At 52.0% G+C, this 18,924-nt stretch overlaps 2 protein-coding genes across 3 annotated transcripts; both read right to left on the reverse strand.

The window, feature by feature from the left end:
* Window positions 1-2,786: 2,786 nt before the first annotated feature.
* Window positions 2,787-4,949, reverse strand: LOC104354639 (D(1) dopamine receptor). The gene is made up of 3 exons (XM_009961610.2): window positions 3,594-4,949; window positions 3,381-3,391; window positions 2,787-2,940 (listed from the first exon to the last, which is right to left on the reverse strand). The coding sequence occupies exons 1-3, from the start codon at window positions 4,947-4,949 to the stop codon at window positions 2,787-2,789; spliced, it is 1,521 nt and encodes a 506-aa protein (XP_009959912.2).
* Window positions 4,950-9,231: 4,282 nt separating this feature from the next.
* Window positions 9,232-18,875, reverse strand: CHMP7 (charged multivesicular body protein 7). Of its 2 annotated transcripts, none has more exons than XM_086477130.1 (10): window positions 18,586-18,875; window positions 17,254-17,428; window positions 15,719-15,904; window positions 14,905-15,038; window positions 14,447-14,495; window positions 14,014-14,133; window positions 13,572-13,670; window positions 12,562-12,622; window positions 11,821-11,982; window positions 9,232-10,974 (listed from the first exon to the last, which is right to left on the reverse strand). In XM_086477130.1, exons 1-10 carry the CDS (start codon window positions 18,873-18,875, stop codon window positions 10,910-10,912), a joined length of 1,341 nt encoding a protein of 446 aa, XP_086333256.1. In that variant the 3' UTR covers window positions 9,232-10,909. The 2 variants fall into 2 exon arrangements, with proteins under 2 accessions (XP_086333256.1, XP_086333255.1); XM_086477129.1 differs by having other exon boundaries at window positions 11,821-11,985.
* Between the last annotated feature and the right edge of the window lie 49 nt (window positions 18,876-18,924).

Raw genomic sequence — 18,924 nt, forward strand, 5'->3', positions numbered from 1 at the left:
CGGTTTTGGGCGATCTGCTGCACCTCACGGTAGCAGCACTAAGTGTGTCTCTGGGGCGGCTGCTGTCCGTCATCGCAGCAGGAACTACACGAGGGGGGAAAAAAGAAAAAAAAGAGGAAAAAACCCTGCTGAGCTCGAAGGAGCCTGAGCCCGAGCCCAACAGCCCCCCAGGAGGATGGGACCACGCGTGGCTTCAGACAAATGGGATTTTTATCCTCGCAGGGCTGGGGAACGGAGGGGGAGCTGCACGAGCAGGCAAAGCGCCACAGCGCCTGGTGAGGCACCGAGACCCGTCCAGAGCAGGGGCCAGGGGCAGCTCAGAGCCCCCGCGCCAGGGCAGCCACCTCTGGCCCCAGCCGGGTGCCGTTCAGGTCCTCCCTCCCCAAACACACGCTTCCTCAGGTTGGGAGCCCAGTCCTGGCCAGCCCCAACAGCTCACCTCCGAGCCAGCCCTGCCCCTTGTCTGAGTTCTCAGGATCAGCCTCCAATTTCCATTTAACTTGAGATTTTTAGTGCTCCTTTTCCCCTAATCCCTGTGAATCCAGGCTTAGTGAGCGGTTTCAGACACTTGAGTTGTGCCTGATGGGTCCTAGATACATCTCTCTAGTTAATGATCTCCCTCTTCACGTACCCGGGCACCTAACGAGATAATTTGGGGGCTCAGGTACCTCCACAGCAGCTGCCACAGCAGCAGAGGGGCACTCAGAGCCCTAAAGATACCAGTTTGTTGCTCCACAATCCAGCTTACACCGAATTGAGCTCCGATTTACTCGTTTCGTTCTTACCTCGACTGCTCAGCGCCGACAGCCACGCTCCCCCCCGACAGCCCACAAGAAACCCACCTGCCTTCGCAACCTGGCTGTGGGGGGGGAGCCAGCGCTGCTGCCCCCCCCCGTTCACCCACAGCAAAACCAGAGCTCCAGCAACTGGCTTAGCTGGGATCTCAGGGCAGGAACAGAGCTAGCGACAGCACGCACCGCTCCTGACGCATAGTCCCTGCTCCGAGATCAGCCCCAGGTAGGAATTCATTTCACCCACCTCTGAAATCAGGGCAGGGTGTAGCTGCACGGCTTTAGGGTGGGAGGGGGACGACGCTTCCTGGTGGAACTGCAGAGGGGTCTTGTGTGGGAAACCCACGGCAGGGAAAAAAAGCAGCCCGTTCGGAAGGCGGATAAACGGGGTGGATTTTTGCCAAAGCAAGCCCGAGTCACAGCAGCTTGGAGCTGTTGTCCGCTTCCCCGGCCGACCACAGAAGTGTCTGTCGTGTGCAGAGGCTTGTCCCACAACCTGGAAGGTTTTGGGTTCGCTCATTGTCACCGCCTCGACTCCTCTGATGCCGATGCCAGGAAGGTATCGGGCACCCGTGCGGCCGGCCAGGCCACAAGTCACGGGTAGGAGGTCCAGCTGGAGGGAGCTGGGGGTGTTGGTAGAGGAGAACCTCAGCGCTTCGGAGCTGGGGACTGTGCAGTGTTCCCCAGCAGAAGTTAAATGCAGACAATAACTGGACCAAAAAAAAAAAAAAAGGATCCCATCACCCTCTCCGTTGTCCTCCTTTTGCAGGTTCACCCTGCCACCCACCCTAGGTAACGGTGGCACATCCAGCTGCTTGCTTTTCTCTGATCTCGTTACAAACAGTCACGGATCAAGGCCCAGAACTTTGCCACAAGATGAGCATCAGTAAACTCTTAGGCCAGGCCGGCGCTGCTCTGAGAAGAGCCGGGTGTTCTGACTCCTTCCCGCCACCAAGCCGGGAGTCCCAAAGTAAAGCACACCACAACGTGCTGCAGCACCTGCTTTTGTGGGGGAAATTATTACCTATCCTGCAGCAACGTTCAAACGACATCAGTGGCGTTGGGCCTCCGAGAAACACGCCAGATGATCGTCCCCATCTCAGCCCAACAACTCCTTCTCCAAGTTTAGGCTGTACCGCCCTCCCGGAGCTGAAAAGCCCCGGGACCATCCCAGATTTGAGAGCTAGCCACCGCTGCCACGGGGGGGGAGAGGGTTATACATGAAGTTGAGTCTTATCAGCGCTTCCCTAGAAAAATCCAAGCGTCGACCTTGGAGGTACGGTGAGCTCTGCTCCCCTCCCACGCTGATGATGCTGTAACTCGACTATAATCGGGCTCTATTGAATAATTACCGTTACTCTGTAATTATCACTTTCTGATTTTTCTCTTTGTTAACATTTGCTGGGGAGGGGGAGAGGATTTTCTGCTGTGCCAGGGAGATAAAGATGTCTCGGATGCAAGACGACATGGATGTGGCGCTTGCTGCTGCCGTGTTTAACCAGGCACCGATCAAAACACCTTTCTAGAGTCAACCGTGTCACCGCCGGCAGCGAAACGCTGGGGGCTGTTCACTTGCTGTTTCTACCCCCAGCTAACCAGACACACGCGCAGAGGAGAGGCTAATTAAAGAGTAGAGGTGAGCAAGGAGTGCTTCTTAAGAACCATTATTATTGAAATGAGACAGCAAGGGAGGCAGCGTGGAAGGATCCTTAATGAAATGGGGGAGGAAGGGAATTAGAGGGAGAACAAAGTAAAAGGGGGAAGAAACAGTCTAGGAAAAGGAGGAGGACCTGACTGATGGAAGATGTGGCGGAGGCACAGAAACCGAAACAGCAACGTTTTTGCTGTAACCTCTGATTTTTCTCCCCTACCCTCAGAGCCTGAGGAGCTCAGACACTCTCCTTCCCAAAGGCTCCAAGCAAACGGTCCAACACCCTGGGGCTAAAACACAGTTTAAGCTCATCCTAGACTGCCCTCAGCTGTGCAAGTCCCGGCTTAGAGAGGCTGGCTCTTGCTCCAGGGGCCAGAGCAGACCTTTAGCTTGCAGAATCCTTCCCCGCAACGTGCTCCAGACAAGCTGCTACCAAGAGCAGCCTCCGGGCCCCAGGAGAGCGGCTGCGTACCTGCCCAGACCTGCAGGATGACTTGCCTGAGCAACAGAGACACAGTCAGAGGTCAGCCCCAGCAAGGCATTACCTCCGTCCTGCCCAGCCCACCAGAAAGGGTGCTTTCCCCAGCTAAAGGCTGCTACGCAGCACAGCACCATCCCGCCGAGCACGAGGCAGGATTATCTAGTTCTGCCCGCAGCGCTTGTCACCAAGTGAGCAGTTGGGCCCATTTAGCAGCTTTGGGCTGCCGGTCTTTTGGCCAGGGGGCTGTGGCAAACCCAGCCCCTCTCCCCACAAGCACAGCTGCGTTTTTACTTCACGGACTACGGAGGAGAGGCTCAGCAGGGCACAGGAGTCTCTGCTGTCCCAGCTGAAGTCACAAGGAAAGCGGCATTCGAGCCCTTGCATTTTTGTCTTCTGCAGAAAGCCTTTTGCCATGGGTCAGCTAGAGGGAGCAGCGGCGCAGATCTCTACCGCCCACCTGGGCTGGATCTGAAACGCGAGTTACAAAACCACAGATCAGATCCCCCCTCGAGCCATCTGGACAATCGCTCCGGCTATTCCACACTTCGGAACGCAAACAGACAGCGAGTACAATATCCACGTTATCCTCCGGCTCCTCAGAAAACAGGCAATGCAGTAGTGCCCCTGCTTCCCTCTCTACTCAAAACCACCCCACCACCCTGCTCCCAACCCCGTCTCCATCGAGCACGCTGCTGGTGAAAGGGGTAATCTTCTCCAGCGAGACAGGCATTTCACACTCCACGTTCATCACCGCAGGGCAGGGGTTGCGAGAGGGCTCGGAGACCTGAGAAACCTTCTCGAGGGACGCCTCGACGCTTTCCGTCTGCAGAGCAGCATGGGGGAGAAGCTGGGGGTAGCTGAGGGTCACCGCTTCCTTCTGATACGTGGTGTCACGGTGGTAGGAGACCAGCTCGTTGCTGAAGTTCACCGTTTCCACTGCGTTGCTGGGGCAAAGGCAGCCGCGGCCCAAGATGGTCGCAAAAGCTCTCCGGAAGTCTGCGTTGAAGGCGTAGATGATAGGATTGAGGGAAGAGTTGGCCCACCCGAACCAGACGAAGATGTCGAAGACGGTCTCGCTGACGCAAGGTAGCTCTCCCGGCTCACGTAGGTCAAGATTACAGAAGGGCACCACACAGTTGAGCACGAAGAAGGGCAGCCAGCAGAAGACAAAGACGCCCATGATGATGGAAAGGGTCTTGAGGACCTTGGTCTCCTTCTTCAAGGAGTTCTTCAGGGAGGCCTCGTGAGGGCAGTCGCTGCCGTGGCAGTTTTGGGCGTGTTCCACCGCCCTCTCCAGGGAGGAGATCCTGCGGATCTGCCGCTGGGCGATGCGGAAGATGCGGGTGTACGTCACGATCATGATGGCAACAGGGATGTAGAAGCTAAGGAGAGAAGAGGAGATGGCGTAAGTCCTGTTGAGGCTGGAATCACAGTTCTCCTCCTCCCCGGTGATGTTAAAGCCTGGCTCCTGTTGGCTCAAGAGCTCACGATCCTTGTGCCACTTCAGCTGCACAGGGATGAAGGAAATCAAGAGGGAGAGCAGCCAAGCCACTCCGATCATGAGCAAAGCCACGCGCTGCGTCATCTTCCTCTCATAGCGGAAGGGGTTGGAAATGGCCCAGTAACGGTCCACGCTGATGATGCACAAGTTGAGGATGGAGGCTGTGGAGCACATGATGTCAAAAGCCACCCAAACATCACAGAACGACCCAAACGGCCAGAACCCCACCACCTCGGTGGCAGCCTTCCAGGGCATCACCAGCACAGCCACAAAGAGGTCGGACACCGCCAAGGAGATAACGAAGAAATTGGTGACCTTGGAGCGCAAGTGTCTGAACTTGACCACAGCCACACACACCAGGGTGTTGCCCAGGAGCGTGGAGAGGATGAGAAGGACGAGTAAGGCAGCTGCCACCACACGGAAGGACAACTCAGAGCTGCCTTCCTCTGCCCAGCTCTTCCGCCTGCTGGTGTCATTGATCACATCCTGCCCATCTCCTCCTGCGGAGGAGGGAACACCATCCATCGGCTCCCCTTTGCTCCAGTCCCTCGAGATGTTTCGCGGCTGTTCAAGTCCCCATCAGCATCCAAACCCCCTTTTTACTGCTCCGCTGACATCTCAGAAGCCCCAACTGCAACGCTCCCACTCCCAGCAGAAGGAAAAGCGCCTGAAGCTCTCCCTCCTTTCCAAGTCTCGTGCTGACAGCGTGGCGTTCGGGTTTTTTCCCCCCCTCTTGCCTCCCAGCCCACTTTTCTTGCTTTGCAGCCTGCTGCTCACAAAGAGCCAGCACTCACCTCCGGCACTCGAGCGAGCTGGGAGGGCTTTTGCTGCGAGCCTTCCTCCCTCTCCTCTCTCAGCAGCTCTTCATCTGTTGGTGGATCTGGTGCCTGCTACAGAATCCCAGCCGAGCCCTTCTGCACTGGCCAGGCTGGGACTTGGTGCTGGACGCAAGAGGGAATCCGAGCTCTCTCTGCTCTTGCAGATGGACCTTCTCCGCTCCTAACACAGGCTGCTCTGCTGGCTGCTCTTCCCTCTGTTGCTAATTGCCTCTGGATTTCACATAGGTGAGATCCGTCTCTGCCCGCACCCCAGGTCCCCTCCTCACCAGGTCGGTCCTCTGCGAGCTGAGAGGAACGTGGCATTGGGAGTCCGCAGCTGACAGGGTAAGTTGCTTGGGAATTAGGTGGTGGTAGGATTGAAGGGGTGAAATAACGAATATTCAAGTGGGATTTAAGGGTCTTCAGTGCAAATCAGAATGGAAATTCAGTGTGCTGCATCTCCGAATAAGAGATGCCTGAGCTGGCTGCCCACTGAGTCACAGCCCAGATAATGACCCTAAACCAGTTCCTCCCCGCTGTTGTGAGCTGCCCAGCTGCAAGTGGTGCAAAACTGACGTTTACTTTCCACTGTGAAATTCCTTCACAGAGGAAAAAAAGGAAAAAACAGAGACATAGAAAAAAAAAAAACTCCCAGGTTTGTACAAGCTTTTTTTTCCCTTTCTCAAAGTAACAGACAAAGCAGTTTTCAGTCTGTCTTTCAGTAGAGGTTACAAGAAGAACTAAAGAGGATGCTGAACATCACTTTGGTAAGTTTTTTTTTTATCCTGAATAAACGCAAGTACTTTCAGTAAAGTGATATAAGGTAGCTTCTCTTTCAAGTTCATTATTCTTTCTTTAATTCCTGGCTAATTCTACATTCGCTATCATCGACTCACAGCTGAAAACATTGACCAGAAAAATCAAGATGTCTTTCCAGCACAGCAGCCAGCCCTGTCAGCAAACAGTGGTCCCCCCCAAGAGGTCTCCTCGCCACCCTTATCCACCCATCCCTCCGAAAGCAGAGGATCACCTCTTCCTTCTCGCACGAGGGCTGAGCAGAGCAGGACAGCCCCAGCCTGCTGCCTTGCCTGTCGTACCCAAGGCGGGGGCAGAGCCCGGCAGTCTGCTGGGACCGAAAGGCAGCAGCAATCGCAAGCGTGGTGGTACTGCAGACCTGGGGGGCAGCTCTGGAGGAATGAGCAGGGGTATGCCCCCCCAAAACCCACTCCTTTTCCTCCCCCATAAAGCTCTCGCTCCAGACGGACAAGCAAATGGCTCTGCAAGACCCTCCCCTCTTATGCTGAGGGGAAACCCCCCACAGTACCAGGAACCAGGCCTGACCTACTACGGCGCAGTTTAGCCTTGGAATCCATCGCTTTGTAACTAAAGCCACTCTGCAAGCAAAAGGGCTCCTCTGACCAAGAAACGTCAGAAAAATCCTTCAGGGGGCAAGTTTCCTTGAAAGCCAGTTCTGTAACGGCCGCTTAGGTGGGGACCTGCCGTACTGGTAAACTGGCCAAGGTGGGGAGAGAGCAAAAGCTTCCCGAATCAACCTGAAAAAACCACCAGGCAGCTCAGCATGAACTGGCAGTTGCTGCAGCGCGTCACGATGACCTCTGCCTTGGCCTGTCACACAGCCCCCTCCTGAAGAAAGCAGCAGCCCATCTGTACAGAGTCAGCTCAGCCACGCTGAGACTTAACTAACTCGACCCAGGCTTCGCATAAGCCCAGACAGAGCAAGAGCTGCCCAAGAACGACTCTCAAACAAGAGCACAATCACTCTCTTGAAGGTACAGCACGGAGCAGCTTACTCCTGAAGTAAACAGCACGCTTGCTTTGTCACAGGTTAAAGAAGCTCGTCGCCAGCATGTCACAGCGTTTACCTCTGAAGGCTTTGTTCAATTAAGCCTCATTAGTTCCACCGTCTGCAGCCCGCTCCTGCCGAGGGCCTATGCCGGGAAGGGCAGCTAGATGGCACCAACCGCCGGCTCATGGCTCGGCGCTTCCCCTGGGGTCTCTGGTGACAGGCCGGCTCCCTTCCTCCTCCCCAGGGTTTCATCGGAGGGAACGGAGGGCCACCTCACTGCCCAGACACCTCAGGACCCTGGCAGTGCAGGGATGCACGCAGGTGTACTGTCCCCTGTGCCCCAAAGGGCATTTTTCTCGTATTTCCTCTACAGGGCACAAATATTTGAGATTTAAGTTGCAAGACTCAAACAACAGGATGTTTTCACCGCTCTTCAGGAGAGCAACGACGGCAGGAGACCTGTCCAACAGCATTAAGTCACGGCAGAGGCTTGGGCTGGGAGCTCACGGCACACTTTGGTCAGGAGCCAGGAGGCATTCCAGGAAATCATTCCTCGAGATACGAGGAAGCCTTCCTCCTCCTTCTGAAGAGCTCAAAACCATCCAAGAAAGGATCTCACCCTTGTGCAGCGAAGCAGATACTCAAAGCTGGGCTGGCAGGGGGAAGATGGGATGGGACCCAATACGTTACCCAATTTCGGTGCATCTCAGAATAACTTCACCTAACGAAGACAGGATCGTTAACTCTGCTGTCGCGGGCAAACAAAACACAGTCACTCCAACAAAACACAGGCAGTTGCTCATGTTCACAGATTAACTCCTCCTGCCTGCTAGATGCAACCTCCTCTGCTGAGAAAAACTGTTCAGCATTGTATGACTGAACCGTTGCTACATTTCCTCGCACAAGCACCTGCTATTTTTTTTCTGAGAATCAAGTCAAGCACTATTTTAAACAGCACTCAAATATGATAAGGTTCCAGCTTGGTGGCAATTCAGCGCTAGGTTTTTTTTATATTTAATTTCCTCACCCAGCAAGAAGCTGCTCTCTATTTCCCTTCCCTGCTGTCTCACCAAAATATACTTAAAATTCTCTATTCAGCCATCTTGATTATATTCCCCACTTTGCATCAAAGGAAGAAAATTACAAGCCACTTCAAATAAAGCAGCAGCTGCTTGGGTTTAACTCTTCAATGCCTCCTCCGGAATGGCTGTCTCAGTCAGATGCATTACAGGAGAGCATTTATTCCTACAGGAATCACTTTGCACTTTACTTCCAGAGAAGGCACAAGCTCTGGGGAGAAATGAGGGGTAGTCAGATCCTTTTAAATAAAAATAAAAGCTCCAGTGATACTGGCTGTAGGCAAGACCCAAGCCCTGCAAAAGAAAACTGCAGTAGCTCTCCAGGAACCAGCATGCCAGTTCAGATCAAACCTCTTGCCAGAGGAAACAGGCTTGACTGCCCGCAAATTCAAAGCTTACTTCAGGCATCTTGGTATCAGAGGGAAGTAGGAGTAATTTGTTTTGAGTGGTTTATACAGCAGGTTACTCCATTTAGATGCATTGTCTTTAGGCAGAGGAAAACACAGTACCAGTCTCCTTGGCTGCACTGCTTAATTACAACCAGAATAAGTAGCTGCACAAAGTCTGCCCCAGAATAAGTTTAGGTATTGTTGAGTACAAAACCAAGGGGTCAATTAGGAGACCAGACTTCCTGGCACAGCAGCTTCCTCCACGGCTGCAGCGAGGTGGCTCAGGCAAAGGACTGCGCTCTGTGCAAGCCCTGAAACTGCACTAGTCTGTGAGATGCACAACGACAAAGAAGTGGAAAGGTAAGACAGGCTGAAGCACAGAAAAAGCAGCAAGCCTTTCCAAAATGATACTCGTGACATTGAGGTGCTACAACCAAAAGCCTCTCTTGGTAAAAACAGAAAAATTTTTAAAGTTAAATGTAGCAACTGTTGGGCCTTTTTTTTAAAAAAAAAAAAAAAACAAACCCACAGAGAAAAGGCTCAGGGAAATCAAAGTCTGGTACAGCAGGGACTCACTTTGGTTTTGACAAAGCAGCCCAGGACACTGCCCGCTTACTTTCAGCAGACAAGTTTTATAGATGCAGAAGCACAGCTGGAACAGCACTAATAGGGCAGCGATCTGTGGCACAGCGAAAAGGAGGCACCACGAGGGACTCTGGTTCCTCCCCTTTATTACACGTAGGCAGAAAACACAGTGGTTTTTCTCCCGTTTACTTACAAAGGAAAGGAATACAGAGCTTCAAGTCATTCCACAAAATTCTGTGTGCAGCCTGGGTAAACCGCTAGCTGGCTACAGCACACCTGCTCTGGCAGGAGCCCGAGCTCTCCAACAAAGCGACCACGAAGCCAGAGCCAACGCAGCACCCTGGTGACCCCTGTCATTTCTTCCCCTGTCCTCTGGGGCTAAAGCTGGGTCGCCAATCACTAACAGGACACGGGAACCCCAGCCCTAGTTTACCATTCCCCCAAGCTGCCATCCACAACGGAGCTCGGTACAGGAGCCAGCACAGAAATGGTGACAGGATACATTCCGAGTCCGGGAGAGGTGCAGAGGACTGGTTATACACCGACACGGAGCTGGCCTCTCCCCTGGACGCACAAGGCTCTGTTTGCAGAAAGCCCAGTTAATAGCACATTCCCCTCCTGAAAGAATTCATTTATTCACATCGGGTATCAGGCTTTCTGCTCCTCTGTGTGCATACACGTAATAAAAAAGTGACCTGCAAAAGATGACGATTTCACTTCTGACGGGTAAAGACAGCCGGTTCTCAGATGGTTTTTTTTACATCTCCAGCCGCTGCACTCCGGGGTTTTTTGCATTAGGAACATTTACAGAGTTTTGTTTTGGGGCTTTCTGGTAACCCCTGATTTTGTGGGATTGTAACATCAAAGCTGAAGGCAAAGTCAAGGCTGTGATAGGAAACCATCCTCTCAAAGGGAAGATGATGCTTCCCTTCCCCTCCCACCCGCAATCGCTCAGTACAAGAGCTCAGAGCGGCTCACCCTGCAGCTCCCAAGAAGTTTTGCAAACAGGGAAGATACAGAGATAGCAAGGGCTCCCATTTCACATAAGAGCAGCAGAAAACTGTATTCTAGTGACCCCAAGCCTTTGTCACATCGGGCAGCGTAGAAACTCCTTCACTTAAAATCTTTTGCAGGTCTCCCTTTTAAGGCCTTAGTGTCATTACAGAAAGAGGAATTATTTTTGTCTTGTGCTTGCAATTGCTGCCCCCTAGAGCAGCAACAAAATCTCCTACAATTTAACAGTTACAGTGTCTAGTTGTCCACGACCGTGCAAAATACAGACAGGGAGGGATAGAACTATCAACAGGTGTTTAAGCTCGTTGCAGATAACTTATGTCAAGGACAGTACTTATGTGCCAAGTGTTTTCAACAACCACACAAACAGCCAAATGTTGAGCAACTGCAACACAGCTGCAACTCAGATTCTCAACATCAGCCACAGCAAATTAAAAAAAAAAAAAACAAAACCAAAAAAAACCAAAAACTGAGCACTGTTATGGACATAGAAGAGTTTATCTTCACTGGGCAGAACAGTGAATTGCATTCCCAGGAGGGAAGACTGGATGTCGCCGAGTGACTTGGGATCACAAGTCAAATCGAGACCAGTGCAGATGTTGGCACAGAGATGACAAACACCAGCTGGGGCCAGTTCCAGAGTGGATTGTCATGGCAGGAGATCCTGTTGCTGAGCAAAGTGATATCCGTGAAGAACAGGGGAGCGTTAGCCCTCTCCCCAGAAGTTCTAGTCATTAGTTAAGGAACCTTAAGACAACTTCTCAAACTGCAGCAACAGGATGCTGTTGGGTCTTTAGAGATTCAGTCCCAGAGCTGTTTTGGGTTCAGAGGAAGCAGAGGGAGTCTTTTGTGCCAAATCTATAAAGAAAAATCGCAACAGAGAGAGATCAGTTTTCATCAGTAACAGGGACTAGGTCAACCTCGTCCATAACTAACGGGTACAATCTGAGAGCCTCAGCGCTTCAGCGTTCAACTGCGTTCCCTCGGAAACCCACGCTTCGCGTTTGATACGGGGATGCTGGGCCGCCTTCTGCTCTGAGGGCTGAGAAGGTCAGCTGCCCAAACAGGAAGAAAACTATAGGGACAGTCCTGCATAATTGTTCATTAACAGATTCCTGAAAGGAAAATCAAAGTCTATTTACGCCTGGCCAAGGCAGATCTAGGGAAAACTCGGCATGCGGTTCAAGCCCAGAAGCTCTCGTCACTCACTGTTACTAAACAAGGACTAGTTTAGTGCTGGTTCAAGCAGACATCATACCTGTGACACGTAAGACCTAGTAAGCATTCTAGGACAGAGAAGATGCTGCGTGCTCAGCAGCAACAGGCATGAGAGTGCTGGTCTGCTTTATCCCTGTCAACAGAACATACAAAAACCACCGCCTGGCTTTGTTAAACAACGACCAAAAATAACCAGTCCGAGCACCAGCTCCCTCACAGGGCCTTCAACTTTCCCTACAGCCCACGGCAAAAAGCCCAGGCAGAATTTCCAGCAAAGAGGGCAGTTCTCTCAAGACTGAGTCTGGGAAGTGAAAGACAACGCCACCGAGGACCTGGCAGGGATACGGGGGGAGCTGGCTTTGAACCACGTCACTGAAGTGGGAAAGATTCTGGCTCACACTTAGGTTCCGTTAGACATCTTTCATTTTGCAAGGCCGTCCTAGATCCTAACAGCATCTAGCTAACAGGACTTGCTGACATCCGTACCTCCATCAGAAACAGAGAGCTTTTCCAGTTCGGCTTCAAGCTCAGCATCAGAAATGGGTGGATTCAGCACCTTCTGAGGAACAGGGGGCAGATCTACAGGCTCCTTAGTCGAGTCCTGGAGGAGACTGTCCAGCTCCTTCTCAAGTTCCTCTGTGTCCATCTCTGCTGATAAAGAAAACATTCAGTTCCAAGCAGAAATAAGCAGCATCTCTGCAGCACAGACTGAAGTCCCAAGTTTAACAGAGGGATTATCACTCCCATCCATCATTACTCATCATAAGGAACTCCCCGTGCTGCTTCTACAAGCGAGAATTCAGCCCTGATCTCCGGGAGAAGCTATCCCTTTGTGCTGAGGCACCGAAGGGCAAGAAAACATTTCAGCAGAGACAAACAAGCTGCAGCAACACACAGGCCAGAGGAAAAAGATCATCACTTTGTTTTTTAAGTGGCAGCCAGTAAAGACAGATTTAAATCAACATCACCCAGCTCCAAACTGAAACGCACCCGCACTTAAGAGGCTGCAAGGATTCGGAGATGCACAAATGCAACTGGTTCCCCTGCAACACACCCTCAGAGAAAACTTAGTCCTCACTCCCGCTCAAAGCACCACCAGCAGCACCTTTGGTATTTCAGCAAGTGCTTATCTTCCCAGGAAGGAGGACTAGAGATACGTGGGGAGGGAGCAGGGAAGGGATGGAAGCACCAAGGGAAGTGGCAAGAGGATTAAGCCCCAAAACATACCTAGACCGTTGATCCCCACTCCAGCCAGAGTCTGGGCTACTTCATCTTGAGTATCACAAAGCTGAGGAAAAATACAGAGCGTTTGATACAGAATACAAACTAATCTCATGTCTCACTGTAGCCACCTTTGTCAAAAGTAGAAATCACAAAAAATATTCACAAGTTGACTCAAAAGGCAGCAGGTACTAGGGCAAAAGAAAAGACTTCCAACACGACTGCTTTTTCAGCAGCAAAAGAAGTACTGTAGAATATTATTTAGTGAGTGCTACAAGACCAAGCAGCATGTTTAAGATCAAACCTGAAACAGAATTTCACAGGCGAAAAGTGTCCCTAATTTTATCTTTTTCAGTAAGTAATAAAATTGCAGCTTAGGCTAACAAAACACAGAAGCTGAAGACCAATACATCTCAGCTATGAAATTTTACAGACAGCCTCTCAGCTCAGTAGTTGAAGTCACCATTTAAGTACATGGAGCTTAAGTTGCTAAAAAAGTAATCCTTTTCTGTTTTTCACACCAGCTTACGCAGACAGATTTCTCTCTTCATTTCAATTCATTCAGAATCAACTCGTCTCCTTTCCCTTACTGAACTGCAGAAGATTATGGGTTAGGCAGTTTTAAGACCCCGGTTTTGTGCATGTAGTTGCATTCCAGCTTCCACAGATACGACCTGTATTTCTTTTTAATACATCTATCTCACTAAACACCTTCCAGGAGAGTTGTGTGCTTGCACAACACTGCTAACCAAAAGAACACACAAAACGCACAAGTTTAACGTAAATTGTGATTACCAGCCCGCAATAAATGCAAACACATTAAACCAAACACAGCCAGTTATCTCAAGACCTCTGCTGGCTGATCTAGAAAGATGAAGATTAAGTCAGTTTGCTCTGGTGACACACAGAATAGAAACCACAGCGCCAGACGCCTCAGCATGAACAGCTGGGCAAGCTTGCTGCCCACATCCACACACCACGTGCTCGTTTGTTTAGATGTGCTCTTGTTTCGGTACCTCTTGTATCTGATCCACCAGGTTCTCTGCCTTCTCCACAGTAACATCCTTCATAGACAGTTTCAGAGCGCCCATCCCAGCTTGATAGGCATTGAACACCTTTAAATAAAAATTAGGAAAAAAAAAGGAAAGATGCACAATGCTAGCTAAGAACAAACAGGCAGCACAAACTTCTCTCCAGGGCAGCACAAACTTCTCTCCAGACCCGCTACCCCAGCAGGACCCACAGAGAGGCATCAGCATACAAGCAGAAAACGGAGCCACAAGCGGGTTTACTCAGAGCAGCACCCCAACAGCAGATGTGCTGCTTCCTAGAGCAGAGACTAAAGCCCCCCCAGCCAGCCTGCACCCCTCAGACACGAGCTCTGACGAGCAGGTAGAGCAGCACAACTGAGACAAGCGGGGCTAAAGCGAGAAGCACAAGACAAAACGAAGGCGCTACCATCTGGTCAGTCTGGGAGGCGTAGATGCGATCCAAGATCCCCTGCACGGCATCCAGCTTGGAATGAAGCTCCTCGATGCGCCTTTCTGTCCTTCGTTTGGACTTCAAACACCTCAGCGCCTGGAGACATCGGGTACAGACTCGGATCACGAACCGGGCAGCAGCCAAAGGAAGGGTAAAAACCACCCAGCAATCCCCGGGCAGCGAGGCACACGCACACCGGCTGGTTTTAAGAGCTAGATATGTCCATTTCTCTTCACCACTCTGGACAAACTTATGCTTATCTTCACTTTAAGGAGACCTGTGGCCTCAAACACCACTTCACTACATCTAAGTTGAAGTACACAGTGCCTAACCCGGCTCGTTATCTGCAGTTATGGACCAGCTCCAAGACACTCAGCTCACAGCTCCTCCCACGTAGAACACTACTTACCAGTTGCTTCTTCCCAGCTCTACAAGCACTCCGGGCATCCTCTTTACACCTGTACAGATGCAAGGAGGAAAAGCAGCTTATTCCTTTGCAGGTAATAGCCATGTCACAAATCAGCAACCACCCTCACTACCTTGCTCTAATCCGGGGGGGGACACCGAGTGACGATGCCTTTTGGATACAACCACCCTCAAGCCATTGTTGCTTCTCAGAAGTTGTCCTTGAACACATTTCTCGAGCTTTGCAAAAGCTTTTGACATCCACTCCCTGCGTGTTGTTTTCACAAGGAGAGGGAACAAAGACTGGAAAACCTGCCCTACCACCTGACTCTGGCTACGCTGTTTACTGAACAGGAAAGAGCGACTTGTGCTTTCAGAGAGCAGCTTCGTTCTCACTACGTCACGGGAATACAAAGTTCTACGGCACACAGACGTTCTTCCCACCACCCTTCCCCAAATTACTTCTCTGCTTCCTGGGAAAGGGACTCCACCTTCTGTGACAGCAGCTGCTCGCTTTGCATCAGCTGATACACTCCGATGTCCACATCATTCATTGGGGAGACTTTGGCGTGAAGACCTCGGGCAAACTTCACGATCTGCAGAGAGAGAAGCACATGCTCGAGTCGCTTGTCTCCAGAACCGGTGCCTGCACTCGAAATACTTTCACTGGGACAGAAGGAAAAGATGCTTTTACATCCCCAGTGGAAGCCTTGTAATAGAGCGATGAGGACATGCCAGTCAGCACATCATCTAGCATTAAACTAGACAGGATGAAGTAACACCAGGGTGAAAACAGAAAGCCTTAACGAACACCCCGGAGATTCAGAGCTGTCCTGGTGCTCTGAGCAGCGTGTGGCCCTTCAGCGCCGAGCTGTGCAGTGCAGAACCCTGCAGGCAAACGTGCCATCTTCGAGACGAGAGGGCCTGCGTCGCTGTCCTGACTGACAGGCTGGAAAACCTTCTCACAGAGGGGAACAGCGATCCCAGGGGGGTGGAACGATTTTAACTTGGGAACAGCCAACCTGCAGGTAGGCCACTACAGCACCTGCCAGTTTTCTACCCGTTAAATGACACAGGTAACATGACAAATGTTTGAAGATCCTGTCACGCAAGAATGAGGATTTAATCTCACCTATTACAGGTTACGATGTTGAAGCACATCACATGTATTTTTCCAGAGAACACCCATATTTAGCCAATAAAAATATTCTTTCCAGCCAGATGAAACGCAAGACGGGGATTATACCACCCAAAAGCAGTCACCTTTACCCTGTACCTTCTCTCCATTCTGTTCCAGGATTGTGACCCTCTTTTCCTTTTGCAGCTGGAGGAGCAACAAGTAGAATGTCCTTTCATCTGGACAAACACCGGCACAGAGGGAACGCAGCTCTGAGAGGGCAACAACAGGGTGAGAAGAAAGTGCAGAGTTCTGATATAGGCGATAAACTTCCTCTGCCTTCTCCTGAAAGGAAGCAACAGAGCTCTCTCAGTGTACACAGCACTCTTCCTTCTGCCAAGTCCACACCTGCTTCCTCCCACACGCTGAAGGTGAAGAGTTAGACGCATCGTATTTTGGGCCACAAGGGCTTTCAGAACGAGTTGTACATTGACATTCAACAGCAATTACAATGCTTTAAAATGTTTGCTGACCACTAATGGGATAAATAGTCATTTTCCACAAGAAACGGGACTACGCTACTCGCATTCCCTGTGCAAAGGCTACGGAACAGCACAGGAACTACGCGGGCAGCGAGCTGGCCTCCTCTGCACTCCTTGAAGTCGTGTTCCCCCTCACAAGTTTAAACTAAATAAAACCTTTTCTTCAATCCGCACTGTACCTGTACTCAGAGTCACTCTGCATCATAGGCAGAGGAAAAAGAAAAAAGTTTTCCCCATTTCAAGTGAGAGTCATATATGGTCCACTTCAGACTAGAGAGACAACTCTCCATCCACCCCCAGGCTCCACATCAAGGCTTGTGGTTTTCCAGGCACCTTTTTAAAAAGTTTCCCTCCTCTCCCACACGCACAACCTCTGAAAGGGCTGTGCAATACCTACTGCAGAGGGAAGGCACCATCTGCTATCAGGCTAACTACAAATAAAGGAACACATCTAAAGGTTTCTGGCATTCCTGCTCGTCCCAGTCATTTAGACCCCAAGACCAAGCAAGCCCTTGGTGCCGATTTTAAGAGTCACAGAGTAACACAGAGGTGGACCCAAGGTCTCGACTGTCAGCACCGCAGCGTCCAAGTCAGGCCGAGCAACAACGAGTCACGTGGATTCACGATGCAACCCACAGGCACCACCAATGGGCCAAAGAAAAGGGTCTCTGACAGGATCCAAGGGCGGTTCTCACGGGGGCTGCAAAGGCAAGCGGCAGGCACACGCTCTGAAGGGAAAGCGGCCTTTAACAGCGCTCGGTGATGCGCTGGACCGACAGCCAGCGGCTTCCACGGCACCCGTTCCTCCCCACCACAGACAGCACTCGATCCACAGGCCTCTCTCGCACACGACACTCGCAGGAACTCAAACCTGAGCGTGACAGCGCTCTCAGAGCACACCGCTTGCCTTCTGACCCTGTCCCTCCCATTTCTTGGAAGTCAATGAAAAGTCATCATGTTGGTTTCAAGGAACATCTGTAGCTATAAACTACTTCTTATCCCCGAGTCATTCCATCTCTCTACAGGCTTTTCAACACCTAAGGAACACAAACAAAGGCCTGTTCAACCCTGAGCTTTCCTTGCCAGCGTGTAAAATGACTCATGATTTTTCTGGAGATGAATAAACTAGAGAAAGTTCTCAACAACACTCACCTGAAGCAGCTCCACATAAATCAGAACTTCCTCTTCCTCAGGTATTTTACTGTCACCCAGCACACTGGAGAGAGTCCACTTGAGGGGCTTCAGAATGAAGACTCCCACACCCCAGGAGATCCAGCTGCTGTCTACACTGGCCATGAAGTCCGACTCCCTCTGCAGCTTGCCACGTCTAGAGAAGAGACACGCGTGCAGAGCTGAATATGGTCAGTTTAAACCTTCCCACTGGCAGTAAGCAAGAGTGCCAGCATGCAGAATTATTAACTGAAACGTCGCTCTACGCTTGGTCCATCCGCAGTCCTAGTGGTGTTTACCAACACCAGCTTCTGGCTAAAGCCTGATGCGTTACTACTGGGTATGAAAGTGCACAGAGGTCTCCACTCTGCCTCTGGTCTTTTGTTTACTGTTTTCCCAGTTCGGCAGGTTCCTCCTGGCCCAACAAGAGCACTGACAGGGAGGGTCAGTTTTTAGAGGGGGCAGCTGCACATTTCAGAATGCTTCATTTGTGTGTTAAATTGTAAACACAGGTTTTCTCAGATCCAGAGCTTTTATTTTTTACATTACAGACACAGACTCAGCTAGCTCCCGCTGCTCTTGAATCTCTTCAGGGCATCAGTCCCAGGCTCTAGTTTCACAACACAAACCCTTGGGTGCAAACACCAGCTCACCACATCCCCACACGCCCCTACAGCACCACACAGCATCCACAGCTAGGTCGCCACCACAACCGTTCCAGTGAACACAACCGAATTTAACACAAAGCTCCCCCCTGCACCTACAAGCTCTCCCAGCACAGTATTCCCCTGGGATGCCCTGCGCTCCCCACTGCCCTCCCGCACCCCCCATGAGCCCCAGGGTGAGCTCCTCCGACTCCCTGCCCGTGCTTTACCTTACGCAGCGCTCCCAAATTCCCCCCGCACAACACAACCCTGCGTTACCTTGGGCCTCTCTGTGCTCTCCTCTCCTTCGCAAGCCTCGGCACAGCAATAACCCCCCCTCATGCCCTCCCACACTCCCAGCGCTTACCGCAGGCAGGCACAACCACCCCTCCAGGAACAGCACCAAGCCTCCCCTCACGTCCCCCTCCATTTATTCAGCAATCCGCAGCGCTGCCCCTGCCATGCACACAGCGGGCATCTTCCAGCCTGGCACAACATGGAGCTCTCCTTGCCCACATCCTTCTGCAGCCACCCCTCCTCGAGCCTCCTCTCCCTGCTAGCAGCCCCCCGCCCCTCACTCAGACCCCCCCTGCGGCCCTCCCTGCCCTCCAGCTCCCGCAGCGGGATGGCTGCCAGGCCGAGGCCCACCCCACCCCCCCAGGTCCGCTACCTGAGGAGCTCCCGGAGGACGGTGCCGAGGCCGAGCGGGAGGCTGCCGCGCCGCTCGAAGCTGTGCTGCAGGTCTCGCAGGCAGGTACGAACGGCGCCCCGGCGGCGACCGCGGGCCAGCACCAGCCCGACCCAGAAGGCCATCTTGCTGTCCCACTCGGTGCTGTTCACCTCGCGGCTCTGCTTGAAGGCCGAAAAGAGGAAAGCCATGCGCTCGTCGTCCGTCTCCCACTCGGGCGGCAGGTCCCCCGCCGGGGCCGGCCCAGGCGGCGCCCGCCCCGGGCTGCACATCTACGCGAGCCCCCGGCTCCGCCGCGGCCTCCGCCCGGCCGGGACCTGC

This window comes from Leptosomus discolor, chromosome 23, assembly GCF_034619465.1.
Source record: "Leptosomus discolor isolate bLepDis1 chromosome 23, bLepDis1.hap2, whole genome shotgun sequence".
NCBI classification, from domain to species: Eukaryota; Metazoa; Chordata; class Aves; order Leptosomiformes; family Leptosomidae; genus Leptosomus; species Leptosomus discolor.

Excerpts from the sequence above, each read along its gene's own strand:
- LOC104354639 (XM_009961610.2), bottom strand. The coding sequence starts at position 4,949 with ATGGATGGTGTTCCCTCCTCCGCAGGAGGAGATGGGCAGGATGTGATC.
- CHMP7 (XM_086477129.1), bottom strand. The coding sequence starts at position 18,875 with ATGTGCAGCCCGGGGCGGGCGCCGCCTGGGCCGGCCCCGGCGGGGGAC. Across the intron at positions 14,134-14,446 it reads GAGCTGGGAAGAAGCAACTG|GCGCTGAGGTGTTTGAAGTC; the intron begins GTAAGTAGTGTT and ends CGATGTCTCCAG. Across the intron at positions 12,623-13,571 it reads TGGTGGATCAGATACAAGAG|CTTTGTGATACTCAAGATGA; the intron begins GTACCGAAACAA and ends ATTTTTCCTCAG.